Source organism: Embiotoca jacksoni, unplaced genomic scaffold, assembly GCF_022577435.1.
Source record: "Embiotoca jacksoni isolate LCO1_2020_lvr unplaced genomic scaffold, fEmbJac1.0.p SCAF_1, whole genome shotgun sequence".
Lineage (NCBI taxonomy): Eukaryota > Metazoa > Chordata > Actinopteri > Embiotocidae > Embiotoca > Embiotoca jacksoni.
This window is the reverse complement of record NW_027185229.1, coordinates 16,990,809-17,011,046: the sequence shown is the minus strand read 5'-3', so window position 1 is coordinate 17,011,046 and position 20,238 is coordinate 16,990,809. Positions and strand designations below refer to the sequence as shown.

General features: G+C 36.8%; 2 protein-coding genes across 2 annotated transcripts; one reads left to right on the top strand and one right to left on the bottom strand.

Moving 5' to 3' along the window:
* Positions 1 to 1,319: 1,319 nt before the first annotated feature.
* On the top strand, positions 1,320 to 16,575 carry slc6a11a (solute carrier family 6 member 11a). The gene is made up of 14 exons (XM_069143868.1): positions 1,320 to 1,505; positions 8,135 to 8,269; positions 8,373 to 8,513; positions 8,798 to 8,885; positions 10,529 to 10,661; positions 12,040 to 12,174; positions 12,256 to 12,359; positions 12,825 to 12,949; positions 13,259 to 13,371; positions 13,475 to 13,612; positions 13,811 to 13,913; positions 15,333 to 15,433; positions 15,534 to 15,704; positions 15,855 to 16,575. The coding sequence occupies exons 1-14, from the start codon at positions 1,331 to 1,333 to the stop codon at positions 15,984 to 15,986; spliced, it is 1,794 nt and encodes a 597-aa protein (XP_068999969.1). The 5' UTR covers positions 1,320 to 1,330; the 3' UTR covers positions 15,987 to 16,575.
* A 1,192-nt stretch (positions 16,576 to 17,767) lies between these two features.
* Positions 17,768 to 19,659, bottom strand: ppil1 (peptidylprolyl isomerase (cyclophilin)-like 1). Its single transcript, XM_069151855.1, has 4 exons — positions 19,464 to 19,659; positions 19,041 to 19,195; positions 18,500 to 18,568; positions 17,768 to 18,058 (listed from the first exon to the last, which is right to left on the bottom strand). Exons 1-4 carry the CDS (start codon positions 19,517 to 19,519, stop codon positions 17,838 to 17,840), a joined length of 501 nt encoding a protein of 166 aa, XP_069007956.1. The 5' UTR covers positions 19,520 to 19,659; the 3' UTR covers positions 17,768 to 17,837.
* Between the last annotated feature and the right edge of the window lie 579 nt (positions 19,660 to 20,238).

The window sequence follows — 20,238 nt, the reverse complement described above, 5'->3', positions numbered from 1 at the left end:
TACTTCAAAAAGAAAATAGCATGGTGATATCTGAAAAACAGAAACTTAGATTTTCATGACTGTTTATCAGCACATACCTAATTATAATTTATAAAATGCCTTATCGTCTAAGTGTTCAGTAACAAGTACAATTACTGCAGATTACATGAAAACCTGAGTGAAGGCTGACATATTTCCCAGTGGTAAATGAGTTTTGCCTCAGGCTCCCTGTCATTCACCACGAGGGGGGAACTTTTATTACACTTGAATAATTATGTATCTGTCAGTGTGGACACATTTTTTCTCTGTCACACACAAACACTCACGTGCAAAAGTGAGTCTTGGTACATCAAGATGTCCCTCGTCTCGTGCTTCGCTGTGCTGTGCAGCAAGCTTCAAATCATGTGGCAATGCTCATAAATATACCTCTAAAAATAACAAATGTTTTACCATGTCTGGCCTATAAAAAAATACTGTGTTTGAAGGCAACTTGGTCCCTGAACTGTAAGCTGGAGTTTAAAGAGGAAAGGCATGTGTAAACAATACACCTCTCAGTTCGTTTTTTGCAGGACACTTGTGGAACCGGCATGAGCTCTCAGTCAGTGGAATGTATCTCCTACATTTAACTACATAACACATACTGCACATGTACAGACTGCTAAAACATATGTCCCTGTCTTGTACTATTGGCCATGCACCACAGCACTCACCCCCACATATATTATTAATTCATTTTTTGTATGTGTGTGTGTAAAATTAAATTGTTGAAATAGGGTTGACTTGTGTGGACTCCCTCTTTTTGTTGCAAGCCTGAGCCAATTGTAACAACAGTCAGTTCACAGAAAATAGCATATCATCAGCCTTTGGAAATTCTGGGCCCCTTGACAAAAGCTTGCGTTAGGGACCTTCAGTAATAAGTATTTAATATTGCTGGCATGTTTTATTATACCACTATACATGAATGTACTGTATATCATATACACTCATACTGAGTTAAAGAAGAGGCTAATCTGTTTAATTGACTGTGTTAAAATTATTTGGGTTAAAATAAATCTACTAGTTCAGTCAATAAGTCATTTATACCTTGTGTGAGGCAAAGAGCCCTGCTTTCAGAGTCTTCAATATCGTGTCCAAAACGAAATTAGTCACACTAAACATTTCACTCTCCTGTTTTTGCTCTGTGCGCTTGTAAATTACTCTTTGACATAAATCTAGAGGTCCCCCTTGTGGCCATGGAAAAGGTCAATTAGGTAACCTCACAAAATCTGCATCATACAGTCCCCAACCAGTCAATCTACAAACTCAAGGATCTATGCCGTTCTTCCCATTTGACTATTTCTCACTCAGCAGCATGGCAGACTCTCTGTACAAGCTGTGCCATCTCCCCACAAAGACCACTTCACAAACTGTTAAGGAGCGTGGCAAATGGGGGAGCAAAAAGGAGTTCATCCTGTCTGTGGCTGGTGCTATTATTGGACTTGGCAATGTGTGGAGATTTCCATATCTTTGCTACAAGAATGGTGGGGGTAAGTTTTTCTATTTCTTTATTAATTTTGTTAATCTCCTAGTTTAGTTGTCCCACCAGTTTAACAAGAGAGCAGTATAATGTCAGATCCTGCATGCAAACTTTTTAGAACTATTCCTTTATCTACAATATAGAGTAACAAAGAAAATAATTGTCAATGGTAAGAGCATTGTTTTATTTTTGACATGATTATAAAACTTTACTCAGTCTTTTACAGTCTTTATTATGTGACTCTCAATGTTTTTTAAGGACTAGTGATCAAGAAACAAATTCACAGTGGACCAAGGGAAACTACGCCTCTTATGCTTACAAAATATACGGCAATTTATGAGCGAGTGATTGATGAATACATTGTTGAAAGTTTGTAGCAACTTGGTTTTCATCACTGTACCTGCAGGGTCTGCTGCATGTTTGATTATTAAGGACATGACAGGTTATGAAAGGCTATAAAAAATATGTACTACCGTGTTTGTGCAAAGAGCACAGCCACATGCTGAATTCCTCCAATTCTCTACAAAAAAAGTTTTAAGATGTTATTCATCAAATCTGATTGTGGTTCTGGTCACTTACATGATGAGTAAAGCGCATACAGTAGGAAAGTCAAGAGGTGACCATTTAGACAATACACCGTATTAGTATTAAAACAACAAAACTGTTTATACCAACTTTATGTCAGGTCAGGATATTCCTGGTTCCAGATTAGCTGTTAAGAAGTTTAATCCCAAAATGATGGTTGGAGGGCCATCATTAATAGTGACATAATAAAATATATATTTACATGTTTAAATCTTCACAATTTTTACAAAGTAATTATCATTTATGATATTATGAACTATGAACTCTGTCCAATTTGTCTCCTTGGCTAAATTTAAGACAATTGATATATTTTGAGAGTTTGATCACAGATGTAAGAAGTTTATTCGGTAATAGAAAAATAATTTCTTTGAAAGTTTTGAGTACAAGCTTTAGTAAAATGCTACCGTACAACAAACAAATTTGAGTATATAAAAGTTATATGAATCTTCAACACCTGGTATATAAAAAAGAAAAAACTAACTGTATCTCCTTAAATTTTTCAATATTTCTTTAGTAAAGGTCAAAACATTATACAAGTAACGACATGTTTAATATTTTTGTCAGCATAAAGGTGAGAAAGACACATAGGCACTTTAAATACATTTAAAATATTTCTGCTTGTTTGTTTTGTCTTTCTATTGTTGTTGTTTTTATGGTATTGCAATGGTGAAAACAAAGATTATTTGGTGGCTCTGGTTTTCTGTTTGTCGAGTTGCTGTGTGGTGTTAGACACACAAAAAAGGTGGTATCTTGAATGCAAACACTATTAATAATGCTTGTTCCAGTCTATGTGTGGATGATACCCACTGTTACGCATTCAAGATTTTATTAGTGACAGACAATTATTAAATAACAATTATTAAAAACACTACTGATAACTGTTGACTGTTTTTCAGTTTACAAATTAAAATAGGAATAAACACAAAAATATGGTTTTATGGTTTCAGCTTCTCAACTGTGAGGATTTGTTTGCAGCATTTCTTTTTGTAAAATCATAGTAAAATAAATATTTGAGCATTTTAGACTGTTGGTTAGCCAAAAACAATTTCAAAAAGTCACCTTGACAGGAATTTTTCACTATTTACATATGTTTTACAGACTATAAACAATTAATGATTAAAATATAATCACAAGATTAATTGTAAAATTGAAAAACTAATTTTTGTTTTAACAATTAAGCACACACCAGCATACTTTCTTACTAAATTATGTTTACATTTCTGTATTTTCACCATAAAATTAAATATGTATCATTAACTATCTACTGCACTCATAGACTGTATATAAAAGTAGACGTAGCTACCGGTCAAATCAATGAGGCCAATGTGGAAGTGCCTGAAACTGCAATATCACCAAAAAGGCTCTGGCTCCATAGACTTCCATTCAATTTCTCTCATGAAGTAAAAAGTCAATAACTTTTTTTTCCACAAGTCATTATGATGTCATTCACTGAGGTCACTCCTTTTTATTAGTTTTCTGGCAGGCCATCTGAAAAAAGTCCCTACATTAATTAGAAATTAAGCCTCAAAAAGCTCATTTTGAGGGGCAAGTCTGTTTGATTGACAGGTCTGTAGTACAGTCAGGTCTCTGCTATCAGTGGACAAGGCGTGTTCGAATAGTCCAATTTACTTAGGAAAGTACCCAAGTGATTGAAGTGACCTGGAAGTAAATAAGTGGCAGCCATATTAAGAGCTGTTTGAATTCTCAAAATGCTTAGGAAAGGAACTCCAATGCTTCCTTCCCTATCTCCTTTAGCATGGGATACACCGGACCATCCTATGTAAAAGGATAGGAGATAACGGCGTCCCACAATTCCTTGCGGCCGCAACATTTAATGCGACACATCACTTGTCCATTCAGGAGTACTATTGTTAGGTGTATTTGACACCTAACATGTGATGCTCAGATACTTAGAATTCATGTACATAAATATGAGGGCAGGAGGGTGAACATGAGCAACCACCTCCTGGAAAAAAACAACTTCATGTTACAGATGATCATTTTCTGATCACAGGAAGAACATCAGGATTTTCACACATTTCAGCACCAACAGCTTGTCTTCATAAATCTTCATAAAGATGACCAAGAGCAAAAAAATATCAGTGTGCTGCCTTTAGTTGTGGAAGGTTCACACAGATCATCCTGAAATCACAGAACACCTTTCATGTATAGTTCAGCCTCTTTCACGTTGCTCTCTCACCACTTGGTTGCTCTAATATTTAACATTTTTACAAACAGAAATGTCTATAAATACACAACTTTACTACATTTAATTTGTTGCATCCAGCTGTTTGTAGGAATCTTTCCTCTGAGTTTATTAAACAGGCCGACCTGTATCTTCATAGCTTCAACTGCAAGATCCATACTAGTGTCTCCACAGACAGAGTTGTGCGCATTTACGCACGAGGCACAACAGTGGTAATTTCATGAATTAATCTGCCCGACAGAGAGCAGATGGATCTAACTGGAGGCTAAATGACAATATGAATCAACTTTTTTTCAAGTCAGATAGGTGAGCTGTCTCACAGAGGCCCAGTTTATCAGCTGCAGGTACATTTTTTTTTATCCACAGCGTCCGTCCTCTGTCTGATCTGCTTACTAAACTCTCAGCTCATCCAAACATAGTCACGTCTGGCTCCAAAAGAGCAAGATGGTGACACCTGAAATCTGAATTGAATCTAAAGTCCCACCCGCTAATTTTTTAAGACAATAACTTGTTCCCTATAGATTGTCCAGCAAAAATATCATCTAAAACGCTCAATAATATTGACCTGTTCCCACAACAAAATAAGTTGTGTGCAAAAGACAATTACTGGTTCCCACAAGATTATAACTGGTGCACACAAGATTAAAAAAAAAACGTTATACAGACTTTAGGGACTCCATCCAAATGATTTGCCGTGAAGCACTTTACTGTATTGTTTGTATTGTATTGTTCACTGTAAAGCATTTTGTAACATTGCTGTTCAAATATAGGTTAAACTTACAATCAGAGAAAGAGACACAAAAGTTAATAAAAGTTTGGAAGCGTTGTGGTCTTCAAATGAATGCTAAGTTTAGCTTCAGTTTTGGCTATCAGAGCCGCTTAGATAGCGAGCTTATGTTTGAGACTGAAGTTAGTTTTACTTACAACTCCCGCTTGTAGCTTCAGTCCCTGAAGGACTACCTGGTGTCTCTCAGTCTTTAGAACCAGAATGTGAGCAGAGTCCATTTGAGCTAAATAAGCTCCAACCATTTTTGCTTCATATTCCTGGATATAGGTTACCTCTGTTTATGGAGCCAGAAGAGTGACTTTAAATTTTGATTTTGAAAATAAAATCTGTCGTTTAAAAGAAAAACCTGAAGGAAACATTGGCACTGTAAAGAAGCTGTAGTACTGAAAAAGTGAAAGTGGGAATGTTGAGACAAATGAAAATAATGAACTTTATGAGCACCATACATACAAAAAAAATGAGACCCAGTGTTTTACAGAAAGAAAATTACATACACAGATTCAAATAAAAACAGATATAAAGGAACATAAAAACATGTTGAAATGTCATTTGAAATTAGGAAAAATAAGTAAATTAAAGTGATAGAACAAATAAAAAGTCCATTTTAAAAGGCTTAAGGTGTAGCATAGGCTAAAGTAAAGACATGTTTTAAAAAATATATTCTATCTTCCCTAATATCCACAAGGAGTGTGTCCAATAGCTTTGGAGCACAAAAGCTGAAAACCCGATTTTCTTTCGACTGTTGCCGGGAACCCTTAATAAGCCAGCAGCAGATGATCACAATTTTCTTGCAGGCACATAGTTAACTAAAGAGTTAACCATGTAACTTGGTCCAAGCCCATTAGGTAAGGAAGGAGTAGGTAACCAGTGCCGAGCAGCTATCCCTGGACTAATGTGCTCTCTCCTCTTTGTTCTGGTTAACAGCCGAGCGGTAGAGTTTGATTTCTTTTGGAGGTGTGTAAAAAGAACATTACGGTAATCCAGTATGCTAGAAATGAAGGCATGAATCTGCTTTTCAGTGTCTGTGGGATTTCAAAATGGGTTGGGACAGAGTCATCCTCTGGATGCCTTGAGTGATGTGAAGTTTTGAGTCTGGTGAGGAGGGCTGGGGGGCAGAGATGTCTGCCTGTGTGCCGGGCAGGGAGGAGTGGTGGGAGGAGCCTTGTTTTTTGCACTGTCCTGTGTGTGCTGCGTAGGGGGGGAGAGATACAGCTCTCCTTTGCCCTCATCTTGTTTTGGTAGGGCACTCCAAGGCCATGACATAGGTTGGTGCCAAGAAGTCTGGATCCAGTGGAGTTTGGGTGTACACCATAAGGTTTAAAGCAGACCTTACAGTTAAAAAAAAAGAAGAAGAAAAAAGTAAATAAAATGTATCCCAAGGCTGAGGCATGTTAGCCATGTATTGAGGTTAAGGAGTCAGCTGAATGACACATCATAACACATTTTTTCAGCAGCAGAGTAAAATCGTTTTTTAGAGTCTTAGAGCCTGTTTTATTTCGCAGGATTTCAAAACAGCCTCAATAACCCTCAGATTTCTTGGACGTGTTGTCAGGATAACTTGTCAGATGTGTTATCCATGCACACATTTTCAGTCTTTGCCATTTTTTCATGCGGGATTATGGACCCCCGATTAAAATAGAGCTTGGTTCAGGTATGACTTTTCCAGTGTTTCTTCTGGCTCTCGATGTAGCAGTGATTTTGAGGCTTTTTGTCCTGATTCGATTTGCCTTACAGTATTGTGATAAGCCTCCTTGGTTTCCACATACTATGTTATCACAAGACCTCATTCAGAATCAAGGGATCATGCCTGTTGTGCAATGAGAGTTCCAGTGGTAGAGTGAGCATTGGAGCTCTGTTCTGCAGTGTTTGCCTCTGCGCGCCTCATCAAATAGAGCCCCGGCTGGAGTTGATGTTTTCGGTCATGCTCCAATGCGACGCCTCTAAGGTGCGTTGTTAAACAAGGCTGGTGCAACTGCAGCCTCCCCTGCTAATACAGAACAATGTCAGAATAACTCCTGGGAGCCTGCCCAACTGTTCCAGTGACATATTCAGGGGAGAGTGTCAGCCAAGTCTGGAGCAGGAGTATCAACAGAAGTTTCTGTCCTCCTGTGCTGGACTTTAGCTCTTTTAGGAAGAATATTTAGTAAACTAGCAGGTTGAAGAAAAAAAAAAAAAAAAAAAGTCCACAGCACAGCACAAGTAGAGAACTGAAGAAAACTATGTAAATTCGAAATGTTGAGAATAAAGAAATGCCTTTTTGAGAATAAAGTTGACATTTTAATATTAAAGTCAAACTACCTGCTTACTAATCAAACCACTAGCTTTAGCTAAATAAACAATGCTATGGCAATATAACCATTATAAGTTTGTAGTAAATGAAATAATCACTTCTTAAATAATTCTCCCAAACCAAATTTAAAACCTGCTGGCCGAGGAAGCAACCTGGGGTCATGGATTTAAGAAGTAACCGACAAAAACAGGTGTATTACACAAAACCTTAAACTTCTGAATTGGCTTGAATAACAAGGAAATGATTTGTCTTTTAGAATGTAAATATAATGTGTTAATAAGTAGGAGGACTTGAAGGGATTGTGGCAAAAATTGCATCTGATCAGAAGGAGAAACCACACAAACTTGGACGTGGTCTCATTGAAATAGCTCAACATTTTGTCAATATTCTTGACAATTAGACTTTATTCTCGTGTCTTGACATTTCGACTTGATTCACAACATTTTGACTTTATTCTTGACCTTTTAACTTCATTCTCAAAATGGTATTTCCACTTTATTCCAAATATTTTTTTAACTTTATTCTCAACATTTTGACTGTTTTGACTTTATTCTGACACTTTCCACATTTTTTTTTATTGTCAATATATCAACTTTTTTTTTTACTTTTCAAGTTTATTGTCAAAATTGTATTTCTTCAACATTTTGACTTCATTCTTGAAATCAAAATACAAAAAAAAACATCCCTCCCTTTTTTTTTCTTTACGTGTGCTTGATACTCCATTGTAGTGGTGTAATATGTGTCTTTACAATGCTTTATTTAAATTTTCAGGTGCATTCTTCATTCCCTACATCCTCTTCCTTGTGACCTGTGGTATTCCCCTGTTTCTACTGGAGACAGCACTGGGCCAGTACACCAGTCAGGGAGGAATCATGTGCTGGAGGAAGGTCTGCCCCTTGTTTGAAGGTGAGTATAGCTGCCAGTATTGATGGTATACTGGGCATGGTCTAGCAAGTTAAGGGAGAAATGTTGTAGGAATGCCATGCTAACCATCCCTTGTTGTTTTCAGGGATGGGATATGCCAGCCAAATGGTCCTTTTCTATGGAAGTATCAGCTACATTGTGATTTTAGCTTGGGCTTTTCTCTACCTTTTCTCTTCATTCTCTGGAGAGTTACCATGGACCACATGTAATAACACCTGGAATACAGGTGAAGTAATTATTTATCCTGAAGCGTCTCTCTGCCACACATACAACATGACCTAAATATACTGTGTAATGTGTTTTAAGTATTTAAAAACTGAAATATCATTGAAAGTATAACGTTTGCCAAGTATACCGCATTATAATGTAAGGGAAAATGTTTGCACTGTTTCATTGTATTCAGTATAATTTGTACAATTTACACAAAGAAATTCAATTTTACAATGTGGTACTGATGTAATGATGTGTCAACAGAGCATGCATGTTTAATAATACTTTGATACATTTCAGATGCTTGTGTGGTAATAAACAACTATAATGCCACTGCTAACTGGACTTCACCTGTGAATTCATCTTCGTCTGTTGTAGAGTTTTGGCAGTAAGTTATTATCCAAATAAGACTGAATTTAATGCAAATTAGTCACGGATTAATGTTTATTTCTTATGAATGGATATCAAATAAACTTGTCTAATACAGACTCGTGTTATTGATAGGAGTGAATTTTCAAACTTAAAAATCATTAAAAACAATTATTAGTAATACAATCTAAATCTGAACACACTAGTTCTGTATTTTAGTGCTGACTGGAAAATATCATTGTTCTAAAGTTAGATCATATGCCTGTTCAGAAACATGTAGTAATTACATGTGGCACTGGCAGTAATGTTATATGTCTTACATGCCCACACAGGTGTTTTGTCTTATTTTTCCAGTTTGTACATCTGCTCAGGACTGGTTGACTTTTTGCAAACTGTGTTTGCCAGGCATCTCTTGTAAAATAGTTGCACGTGTTAAACAAGGACAGCTTCCAAATTTAACAGTTTTATAATCTAGTTGGGTGGGCACACGTGCTGTAATAGGTATAGCGGACCTAGGTGAGCCTGACCAGATGTCAGATCTCCCCTGGAATAACTGAAAACAACCACAGCTCATAATGATCACAGTTTTAACATTTAGCGTTGAGTAATCAAGTCAACTGAACCGTACTATTATCTATTATCCATATCATCTTTTACATTAACCGCCCAGTCTTCATAGCCTAGGGCCTGTCCTTATTTTCAATTCACTCTATAAAAGTCTTCTTTAGTGATTTGAGACATTTAGGTCTGGATGTGTTTTGTGTTTTGGGAATGCTAGGGGAATACAGTACTGTCATATTGCAGTATTCATATTTACCAGTACCAAATGTCAATGTTATTTCTGAATTGTACTTACAACTGTGAAACTCTGGCAGAAACATGGGTACCTCACGTCAGCCAGAGTATTTAATTCAAGAAAATGAAATCAAAAATTAAAAGCATATATAGCAATAGTGTCAATGCACAGTATTTTTAACCTTCTCAGAAACAACTTAATCATAAAACCATCTTGAGTTGTCTAAAATGTGAATGCAGCAATTCAAAAACTAATTTATCTCGTGTGATGTAAAATCACTGGTCACTTTACAATTAAAGCGCTCACCCAGTCAAACACAGGTGAATTAATTTATTTTGGCTCTCAGACCTGTTGTCAGGACTACATCTCCACTTTGTCTGGTTGATATCGCAATCACCCTTTTGATATTGATAGGGTGGGACAGTTTACACATAACACAACTCTCAGCGTAGCCCCTCCCAACACTTATCTAGTCAGGCAGAAAGATAAAAAAGCACCTGTGCACCAAAGGTGTGAAGGACCTTTTTTTTGCAAATTCAAACACGTATCATTCTTAATAGTTCGATGCGCTTCAGCTTCAACAGACCTTTCATCATAGACCTCATGGCCTGTCAATCAGATATGTAATTAATGACACAAATAATATCTTCATTCCATTCAGGTGTATTCAGGGTCGGGGCAATGTATTTTCTAGTAAACACAGGATATGTTCACTTGTTGCCCAACTTCACTGCCTTCTCTGACAGAATATTGACTTTTTATTATTTATTTTTGATCCTCATTAATTACAGTGTAATTTTGATATTTTTAGTCTAAACACGTATAAAGACTTTGACACATACGCTGACAGTGCATCATCCTTACAGACGACGGGTGTTGAATATATCCACCGGCATAGAGGTCTTGGGAAGCATACAGTGGGACCTTTCTTTGTGCCTTCTTTTTGCCTGGGTCATCTGCTACTTCTGTGTCTGGAAGGGAGTGAGATCCACAGGAAAAGTAAGACTAAAATAACAAGTGTGTGTCATGTAGCCTCACATTTCATCCCTTCCTTGTTTTTTTGTATATGTTGTCGTAAGCTGCCATTTCCTCTACTGTATAATCTTTATTTGTAGGCTGTTGGACAAATGTATCTCCTCCATTAATTTGTCTAGGATTTGTATGTCCCTTACAGCATTACACCTACTAATATTTGTCTTGGATTGGAGCTTCTGCGGGTGCAAATGTTGTCATTATCAGTCACAAAGTTCTTTTTTCAAATGAATGGTTATCTGTATCCATACATTATACATCGATAAAGTTACACCTGTTATCAAGACAACATGCTGTTCATTAGTAGTGTTTGATACTAAAATTCTAAGGCAGGCGTAATACAGATTGTATTGTACAAGTCCTTTTATAATCAGTGGCTGTTTTGAAAACAAATATTATAGTTACAAGTATGATGATGATTGGGCCATAAATACTCTGAAAAAGTTTTAGAACTGGTTTGAGAAGACTTACAGTATGTGCCACTACTTGTCCTCTGTGAGCAGAGAAGAGAACCAGATCCCCTTGGTAATTTTCCTCAGGGAGCTGCTGCCAAGTTACCAAATGGCTCTCACATGTTCACATGCCTGGCTGTCTTACAGTGTATTCAAACCAACCCAAAACTCTTAACAGCTGAATTTGCTGTAAGAGAAGGTTATGAATACAAAATAGCAGCAGTTAGAGAATATATGGCAACCTTTAATGGTCTTAAAGGAACAGATAACAGCATTGTAATGTTTTATTTTTTACTTTTATGTCATCTCTTTGTATAATGTGTTGCACAACGAATAAATCCTTGGAAGGTACAATAAATTAAATTGCTGAGGTGTACTTGTGGTAACCTCAGACCTGCAGGCACATGCATACATAGCGTTGAAGACAGTATTAATAATGGATTTTTATTGCTAAGGTGTAAAAGTGGCTTCATACCAACAACATAAAGGTGATTCAGTGGATGTACACCATTGACTTAAAGTCTATGATTGTGAAAAGTGAACTGAAAATGCTCACTGGCAAACTTCTCTATAAGAAAGATGTGTTCATTGGATCCGTGTCTCTACGTGACTCACACCTCGGTCCTGTACTTTTCCCCAATGACTTAATCCAAGGAAAAGTTCATGCTTGAAGTGATATGTTTTATAATTCTGGCAGGAAGGTTGTGTAAAAAAAAAACTTCGTTAGATAATATCTTGACAGATTCCAAAGTTATCAAACCACACCGAGCTGACATAACACCATTGCATCATCACAGCATGTCCTGAGTAAACGCTCTAACATGGTTCCATTCTTTAGTTATGGTAAAGTATTCTTTATTTGTAACCAATGATTTGTGTTTCCTCTAATGCAGGCTACATACTTCACCGCTACATTCCCCTTCATCATGTTAATAGTGCTGTTTCTCAGAGGAATTACCCTTCCTGGAGCCTTCCATGGTATCAATTACTACCTGTACCCCAATCCTGCACGTCTTGCTGACCCGCAGGTATCATTCAGCCCGTTCTGTAATTTGCCATAATAGTAGCAGTGCTTTTGGAAAAATAATTTGTTTCTTATTGGTTTATAGGTCTGGATGGATGCTGGAACACAAATATTTTATTCATATGCCATATGTTTGGGATGCCTGACTACACTTGGGAGCTACAACAAGTACAACAACAACTGTTATAGGTAAGTACCTCATGAAGTGGCTGCAGTTGTATTTAGCTGTCAGTATCCAACCACCTACATCACATAAAGAACACTATAATTATTTTGATGATTACATTTGAAACATGTGCACCCATTTTCCTCCTTTACTTAATATAAGTTGAGGACAAGTCATTTTCAGATCATTGTATTGTAGCCTACTTACTATAAAAACATCCTTTTTCACAAGCTTTAAGTAAGATTTACATTATCTATAATCAGTACTATTGTTATTTATTCTCTTTTTTTAAAACTATAACAATACCTTTCTATCTTTTTTCTCTTTATTCGTATATATTCTTGCCATGAATGACTTTTGCCTCTTTTTTCTCCTTTTTCTTTCTTTTATCTTGAAGTACATTGAGGGGAACAATGTTATCAGTCCTTGCGTACATCTGTGTTTCCAAGAAAGAAATATTGACAGGATGCTTAATTTGTGATTTGCAGGGACTCCTTTTTTCTCTGCTTGTTGAACAGCGGGACCAGCCTTATATCTGGCTTTGCTATTTTCTCTATTCTGGGTTACATGTCACAAAAGCAGGGCGTCGACATTGCTACTGTGGCTGAGTCAGGTACGGATGTGCATCTGCTTGATTCAGTTCGACAAGTTTTTAGACTATTATGCATTTAGTCAGTGTTACATTATGCATTTTTGCACCATACAATAAAAAATACAACAAAAAATGTTAAAGCAACTTTATATTTTCAACAGTATATTTTTTGTTTTGTCTCATGATTATTCTTCCTGAAATCTTTAAATTAGCAACAAGCACACCTGATAACATATTAGTTCAGACACCGCTGACTTTGCCAGCAGGAAGTTGCAAAATTAAGACACTGTGGCAGCCAAAGATGACTTACTTGTAGGTTTCACTTTGCAGGTCCTGGCCTTGTCTTCATAGTCTACCCACAAGCTGTGACCCTGCTGCCATGGCCTCAAGCCTGGTCTGTGTGCTTCTTCACCATGATCATCTTGTTAGGAATCGACGGTCAGGTCAGCTGCAACCTTTGTTATGACTCCTAAAAACATGCAATGCAGTGTTCATTCTCTTGGATAACTCGACTCAACACTAACCTATTTTTGTGTCATTTTCCAGTTTGTTGGTCTAGAAAGCATCATGACCTCTTTAACAGACATCTACCCTTCCCAGATCCAAAAAGGATACCGCAGAGAGCTTTGTCTGCTGCTGATTTGTGCTCTTTGCTATCTTTTTGGCCTTTTTTTGGTGTCACAGGTGAGCTGTGAGAAGTACTTTCACTATCGGTCAGTGAAGCATCAGGTTAAAGCTATTTGTGGTCCGACCAGTCAATATCCATTACCTGTATATAAACTGTGAACATTTCTTTTATCTTTTTTGGAGGTGTTTACTTAGCATAAAATTAAAGGTGATATCAAGATATTAAGACCAATGCATGGACTGTTGTAATTTCAGGCTGGCGCATACATTCTGCAGATCTTTGATCATTATGTATGCAGTGGTCCTACTCTCCTTTTGATGGCAATCTTGCAGTCAGTTATTATTGGATGGATTTATGGTAAGATACAGTTGTGAGCGGGATAACTGTCTTTGGTTTATATATGTTACATTGACATCACACTGATTGCACAACTTTATAAAAAAAAAAAAGTTATGGTATATATTGAATATAGATGTATTTAAGATTTAATTGTGGCAGCTCAGAAAAATCTCGGAAAGCCACAGTGTTGCATCTGTCAAAATAAAACAACAACTTCAGACTGTTAAAAACTAAGATTAAAAATCTAAGCTAGACCAGAGGCACTGTACCAATAAATGTGTAAAGTAGGGGTCGCAAAAATTGTATTAGTTACATTGTCTCTGTAGGAAAAAACAAAGTACCATCAGAGAAAATTTCCATAGCAAGTCCACAACAGCAATGTAAACTGACATACATCGTCCCTAAGAAAAAGTACTTGAATTTCAGCCTCATGGTTGTACGCCTCCTCCAACCAATCCAGTCTCTCTAGAGTCAGTTTTGTAGTGAAGGCTTTGAAGGAATTTAGCCAATAAATCTGACTCTGATAGAATATAAAGTTGTAGCCATGAAAGAAGACAATAGTTCAAATATGGATGTTACAATCCAACCAAATGTGAAATATGGTCACAATAATCCCTTCTGTTCCTGAGTTATGGCATTGAATAATGGCCAGAAAAGTGTTTTTGCAGAACATTATGATGTCACAGAGAAGTTGACCTTTGACCTTTTGGATATATAATGTCATCACTTTATCATTTTATCCTATTAAAAATTTGTCTGAAATTTTAACATAATTACCTGGAGAATTCTTGAGTTAGGCCCTGTGAAGGACTGGTGACCTGTGCAGGGTGTAACCTGTCTTTGCCCAAAGTCATGTGGGAAGTCACCCCCCCCCCCCCATAACCCCATGCAGGATAAAGCGTGTATAAGTTATAGCCACATACGTGTTTTATCAAGTCACAGTAGTCTTGACATTTCACCACCAAACTCTAATCAGTACATCTTTTGAGTCCAAGTGTACCTTTGTGCCAAACTTAATGAAATTCCTTCAAGGCGTTCTTGAGATATTGCGTTGATGAGATGGGACGAACATGATGTACAAACCCAAAGCATAAGGTCTCTGGCCAAGCTTATTGCCAGTACCGAGGCATAAAATCCTTTGTTAGCCCAACAAAAACCCTATTAGCCTCAGACAGCAATGAGCTTGGTTTGCACAAAACTGAATTATATAATAATAGCATATTATATTATAATAGCAATTATAAATGGAGTTCCCATGGTCCATTTAAAAAACAAGGGTATTTGGAGAACAAAAGAAAGATGCAATGCAATGAAAGATTCTGGCTCCTTAACAACTTGTCTCCATTTTACATTCAGGCCAAAATTACATGATGTTTTTCTTGGAAGAATTTAAAGTTACCTGTTTGGTTGTAGTATCACAATGTGTCTCTGTCCTAGGTGCTGAACGTTTCTCTGACAACATCGAGGACATGATTGGGTACAAACCTCTATCACTGATCAAGTACTGCTGGCTGTATACCACCCCTCTTATTTGCAGTGTAGGTGTCTAACGCAGCCCATTATATTTATATTAATAATCTTATCATTTTGATCCCATGGTAGTTGATATTTATGATTATTTTTTTTTCCCCTTTAAAGGGAACACTTGTGTTTTTAATCCTGAGATACACCCCTCTGAGATTCAACAACTCCTATGTGTATCCTTGGTGGGCTTACTGGATTGGCTGGTTTCTGGCCATGTCATCTCTTGCTATGATCCCACTCACCATGATCTACAAACTGGCCAAAGAAAAAGGGACTCTCTGGCAGGTCAGTGTTGTTGTTAGTGGTGTGGTTAGTGGATATTGTAGAATTTAATGAACCATTTGAATTTATAAAGTCTATTGAAGCTATTTTTTTGTTGTTTCCTGTGTGCTGCTGCAGGGGATATTCTTTGACAATATCAATATCTTTCCCTAGCGTCTCAAGACAAGCTCCCAGCCTGCAGATGACCTTCCAGTGAAGGCAAAGGGAATGGCGGGCATCAGTGCTTCACTACATGTCAGTGATGTTGGAAAAGACAGACATATTCAGCAAAACGCTAATGTTTAAAGAAAAGTTTCCGTTTTTTATTTGAATAGTAGAGAACAGGTTGTTTGACATCCATCTCTCTCTCTGTAGACAGACAGGCAGATAGCTTTTGTTTTTTGTAGACATATTGTAGACAAACAACCTGTTCTCTACAAGGTGAGATGACAAATCTGAGGTATCAAATGTCAAAAATAGGGATTTTAATCATTTAATCATTCAATTTAATCATATTGAAGTTTGTTACAGAGACTGAATGCTCAATACCACACTGAGTTGCAGCCTATTTTCTATGTTTTTATTTGAAATACCTCAAAACCTAAAAGACAACAAGGGTGTTTCTTCATGTTTGAGCCCATCCACCTCTAAACTTTAGCCTTACTACTGTCTTAATATAGGCAGGGATCAGGCCTGCTCTGTTTTAGATTGACAGATTGACTTTTTTTGTTTAATTAATGTGCATATTAGTTTGAAATATACAGTCAATCACAGGGAACACCGCCTCAATAAGAGTTCAATTCTCAAACACTAAACTAATCTGCTTCATCAGGATTATGTGGGCCAGGTTTGATCAGATTTAATGGACAGTGTTCACCATAAGCAACCCCCCCCCCACCCCCTCCCACCCCCGCCTGGAGTCAGCTTTTGGTTAGCTTAGCTTAGCATAAAGACTGTAAACAGGGGGAAACAGCTAGTCTGGTTTGGATGGAGCTCTGTTAGTTGTTTCCCACCGTTCCCATTTTTAGTAGCACTCCTCGTTCTTTTCCACTGTTTTCCCCCAGTCTCCTGTTTTTCTAACTGAATAAGCCTGAGCAGCGACGAGTCTTTTATTACAATAGACCAAGTCATTCGTGTGAATTAGTCTGTGAAAATATCCAAAGCTCCAGACACTTTGGCATCAACACTATCATCAACATTATCTGTAGGACAATCATTAATTTTCTCAGACACGCATCTCTCAAAGTTGATTTTCTTACTGTTCTGATTTAAATTGATACTGTAAATAACTAAAACAAGCAAATACATAAGTGCCATTTTTATTGCCTTTCATTATTAAGAGATAACTGCTTTTACCTGACTAGTAGTTTATACATTCAGAGAATTTTTTTTACATATTCTACAATTTATAAGCCAAATATATATACCTCCTGCTGGCTGTCAAAAATGTGTTAAGATAATGGCTGCTTGAATTTTTAATATACATCCTATAATGCCTTAAAGACATTTACTTTTTTTTAGGTTAAGTATATAGCATTTTCTAGGATTACTATATTGATAAAGGCTTTTTATTTAACTTTTGTCTTTAAATATGACTTTGAATTTATATAATAAAATACTTTCTGGGATGATACAACCTGCTCAGTTTCATTGTGTTCACATACGTGTAAAGTCAGTGAAGTGATATGCATGTTATTTCTGACAAACACACCGACATTTAATCAGGCCTGCTGTCCACAGGACTTACTTTTTGAGTTTTCATTCACCTTCAGACATGCATTGCTGACTATTTGAAGGAATTGAATTACCTTTTTTTTTGTTCCTTACATTACTTTTGCCTATTCAAACTCTTTTTGTGGTTTCACTTTTGTTTCTTCCGCAACTTCTGACATTATCTTTAGCAGCAGACCTAAAGCACTACACTACAAAATGATCAATCCTTTGACATTCATCTCTTTATTCTGCTTGATGGTGATAGTTCAATTTGAATATTTTCATGTCCTGCATATTAACCACCCCAACCATTTAATTATAATAACCGAGATTCACAAAAGTAAGCTGTGATGTACTACAGGAATAAATAAAACTTCTTGACATTTACACATTCAGCAGACATTTATTTAAAAAAACGGTGAAAAAAAACAAAACTCTATTTGTTTAATTGGGTAGATTAGCTCTGACAATTTTGATATCATCAACCGGACGATCTTGACCACTTGTCTCCACCATCCCAATCCGGTTCAGCACTCCCATCCCCTGGTATACTCTTCCAAAAATAGTGTGCTTTCCATCTAACCACTGAGTGGGTCCCAGGGTGAGGAAGAACTGACTTCCATTGGTGTCCGGTCCTGCATTGGCCATTGCTAGAATACCCGCACCTGAAAGAGGCACAAATGAAACAAGAGAATTAAAGTTTTGTGACTTTCTGTCACAAGTTTCTCACCATCAGCTATTATATATATATTAGTCAACACAATGTTGGTCTATTTTAATCAGATTTGAAATCAAGAATTGTTTGGAAGTAAATCCACAAGAAATGTACTTTAACAAAACGTATGCATACAACAATTTTCATAAATTTGTGAACAAATTTTTTTAAATAAAGTGTAAATCTGAGTAAAAATATACATTAGTTTAGGGGACAGACTGCGCAAAAACAACTTCCTTTTTGTAAAAACAACATTAAAGACTCGATATTGAGACACATACTTGCAAGTTCATGGTATACTCTGTAAAATTTGTTTCCAAATCTACATTATTTTCCTCTGCATTTGTTGTTTGCTATTTAACTGGGATTTTTTTTTTCTCACTGTGATTACCTGTGAATTTCAAGTCAGCGTTCAGTTCATCTTCAAACTGTTTACCATATATCGAGGCACCACCTCGACCTGAAACGAAAACAAAGATCACAAACAGCAGATTTAGGAAAGGGGGGGGAAAAAAGAGCACAACAAAATGAAACTACAAACATGTCGAATTATTTGAAGAGAGTGTTACAGTGGTATTTAAACACATTGCACACCAAAAAAAAGGGACGTTTTGAACCATGTGATTAATAACTCGCCAAACAGCAGATGTGTAAGCTGTCCGATGTGGTGCAAGACATGTTGGGGTTTAATTTGGTAAAAAAAAATAAATGAAAGGTTTTTACATAGATTATATTGAGAGGGAATAATGGGAGGGAAAAAAGAAACTGCATTCACATTCGGATCAAAATCTTATGCCAAATGTTAAAGAAAATCGTATGAAGGAACGGTCCTCATCAGCAGCACACTGTTATAATCCCAGAGCTGCTGTGACGTGCAGAAAACTGGCTATATAATACTTTCGATATAGACAAAGTATGTGGATACTATTCACCTGTTCCTGTCGGATCTCCACCCTGAACCATGAAGTCTTTGATTACACGGTGGAACTTTGTGTTGTTGTAGTAGCCTCTTCTGGACAGCTCTGCAAAGTTCTTGCAGGTTTTTGGTGCATGTTTCCAGTACAGCTCCACCACAACTGTCCCCATCCTGCAACGCATGGCTGTTATCATTAGCCTCCGAGAGGTGTACAGGTTCTGCTACACTAGATTTTTTTTTTTTTTAGTAAAATTGTTCCAGGTGGATTTTTTTTTTAAAATTTTAATTAATGTGGCTCGGAACAAGGTTTAGACAAAACAAAAAAAAACAAAAAAAAAACAAAAGTGTTTTTAATAAATTCGTAAACCAAGGAAGAAAACCACCTTCACGTTACTGAGAGCAAGCCAAGTTAGCATCAGGTTTTTTAGTAGGAACTTACGTCGTCTCCAAAGCCACTGTGGACGGCTGCCATGTGTCTGCGGGTATCCCTGACATTATCCCTCAAAACAGTAACCCTCTACACACGTTGAACAAATTTGTTTCGATCAAATATGACGTTATTTATGGGCTTTAGCACGTTCATTCAACTCATTTCTAAACGGAGTTTCTTCTTCTGCTGGTTTCGTTCACTTCCGCTTCATGTCGGAGGACGTCAGCAGGCTTGCTGCCCTCTGCTGGCCACACTGACATATTGGCAGTAAGGTGGAGACGATTGTGTAAAATGTTATGAAATTACATCAGTGGGGTTGTGTAAGGGGTAAGGTGTAAGTGCAATGCCCTGTAGCTGTAAAGGAACTCAAGGCGTTCCTCTATACAGCCTGTTATTATTCCCGTTACGACACAATCTATTTTACTGTTGATTTTTTTTTTTTTTTATACTCTCTTACTTTTTACCTCCTTTTGCCTTTTTATTACAGGTAAACAAATGATAGAAGCCAAGATCTGTATTTAATAAAGTGTGTCAGATTGTTGAAAATCACTGTTTGTTGGAGCTGTTAACAGCAACATACTGCTTTTTATAAGATGTCAGACATCAAACAGGTTGGAACCCACTAGTTTAAACTTTAACTATGTGTTGTGTTTTAAAAGCTTAACTTCATCTAAAAAGTAACTAAAGCTGTCAAATAAATGTAGTGGAGTACGAAATATCTCCCTCTGAAATGTTGTGGAGTATACAGTAACATGAAATGGAAATACTCAAATTAAGCACAAGT

Excerpts from the sequence above, each read along its gene's own strand:
- slc6a11a (XM_069143868.1), top strand. The coding sequence starts at position 1,331 with ATGGCAGACTCTCTGTACAAGCTGTGCCATCTCCCCACAAAGACCACT. Across the intron at positions 1,506-8,134 it reads TTGCTACAAGAATGGTGGGG|GTGCATTCTTCATTCCCTAC; the intron begins GTAAGTTTTTCT and ends TTAAATTTTCAG. Across the intron at positions 13,613-13,810 it reads GCCTTTTTTTGGTGTCACAG|GCTGGCGCATACATTCTGCA; the intron begins GTGAGCTGTGAG and ends TTGTAATTTCAG.
- ppil1 (XM_069151855.1), bottom strand. The coding sequence starts at position 19,519 with ATGTCAGGGATACCCGCAGACACATGGCAGCCGTCCACAGTGGCTTTG. Across the intron at positions 18,569-19,040 it reads TGGAGATCCGACAGGAACAG|GTCGAGGTGGTGCCTCGATA; the intron begins GTGAATAGTATC and ends TTTTCGTTTCAG. Across the intron at positions 18,059-18,499 it reads CGCTGACTTGAAATTCACAG|GTGCGGGTATTCTAGCAATG; the intron begins GTAATCACAGTG and ends TGCCTCTTTCAG.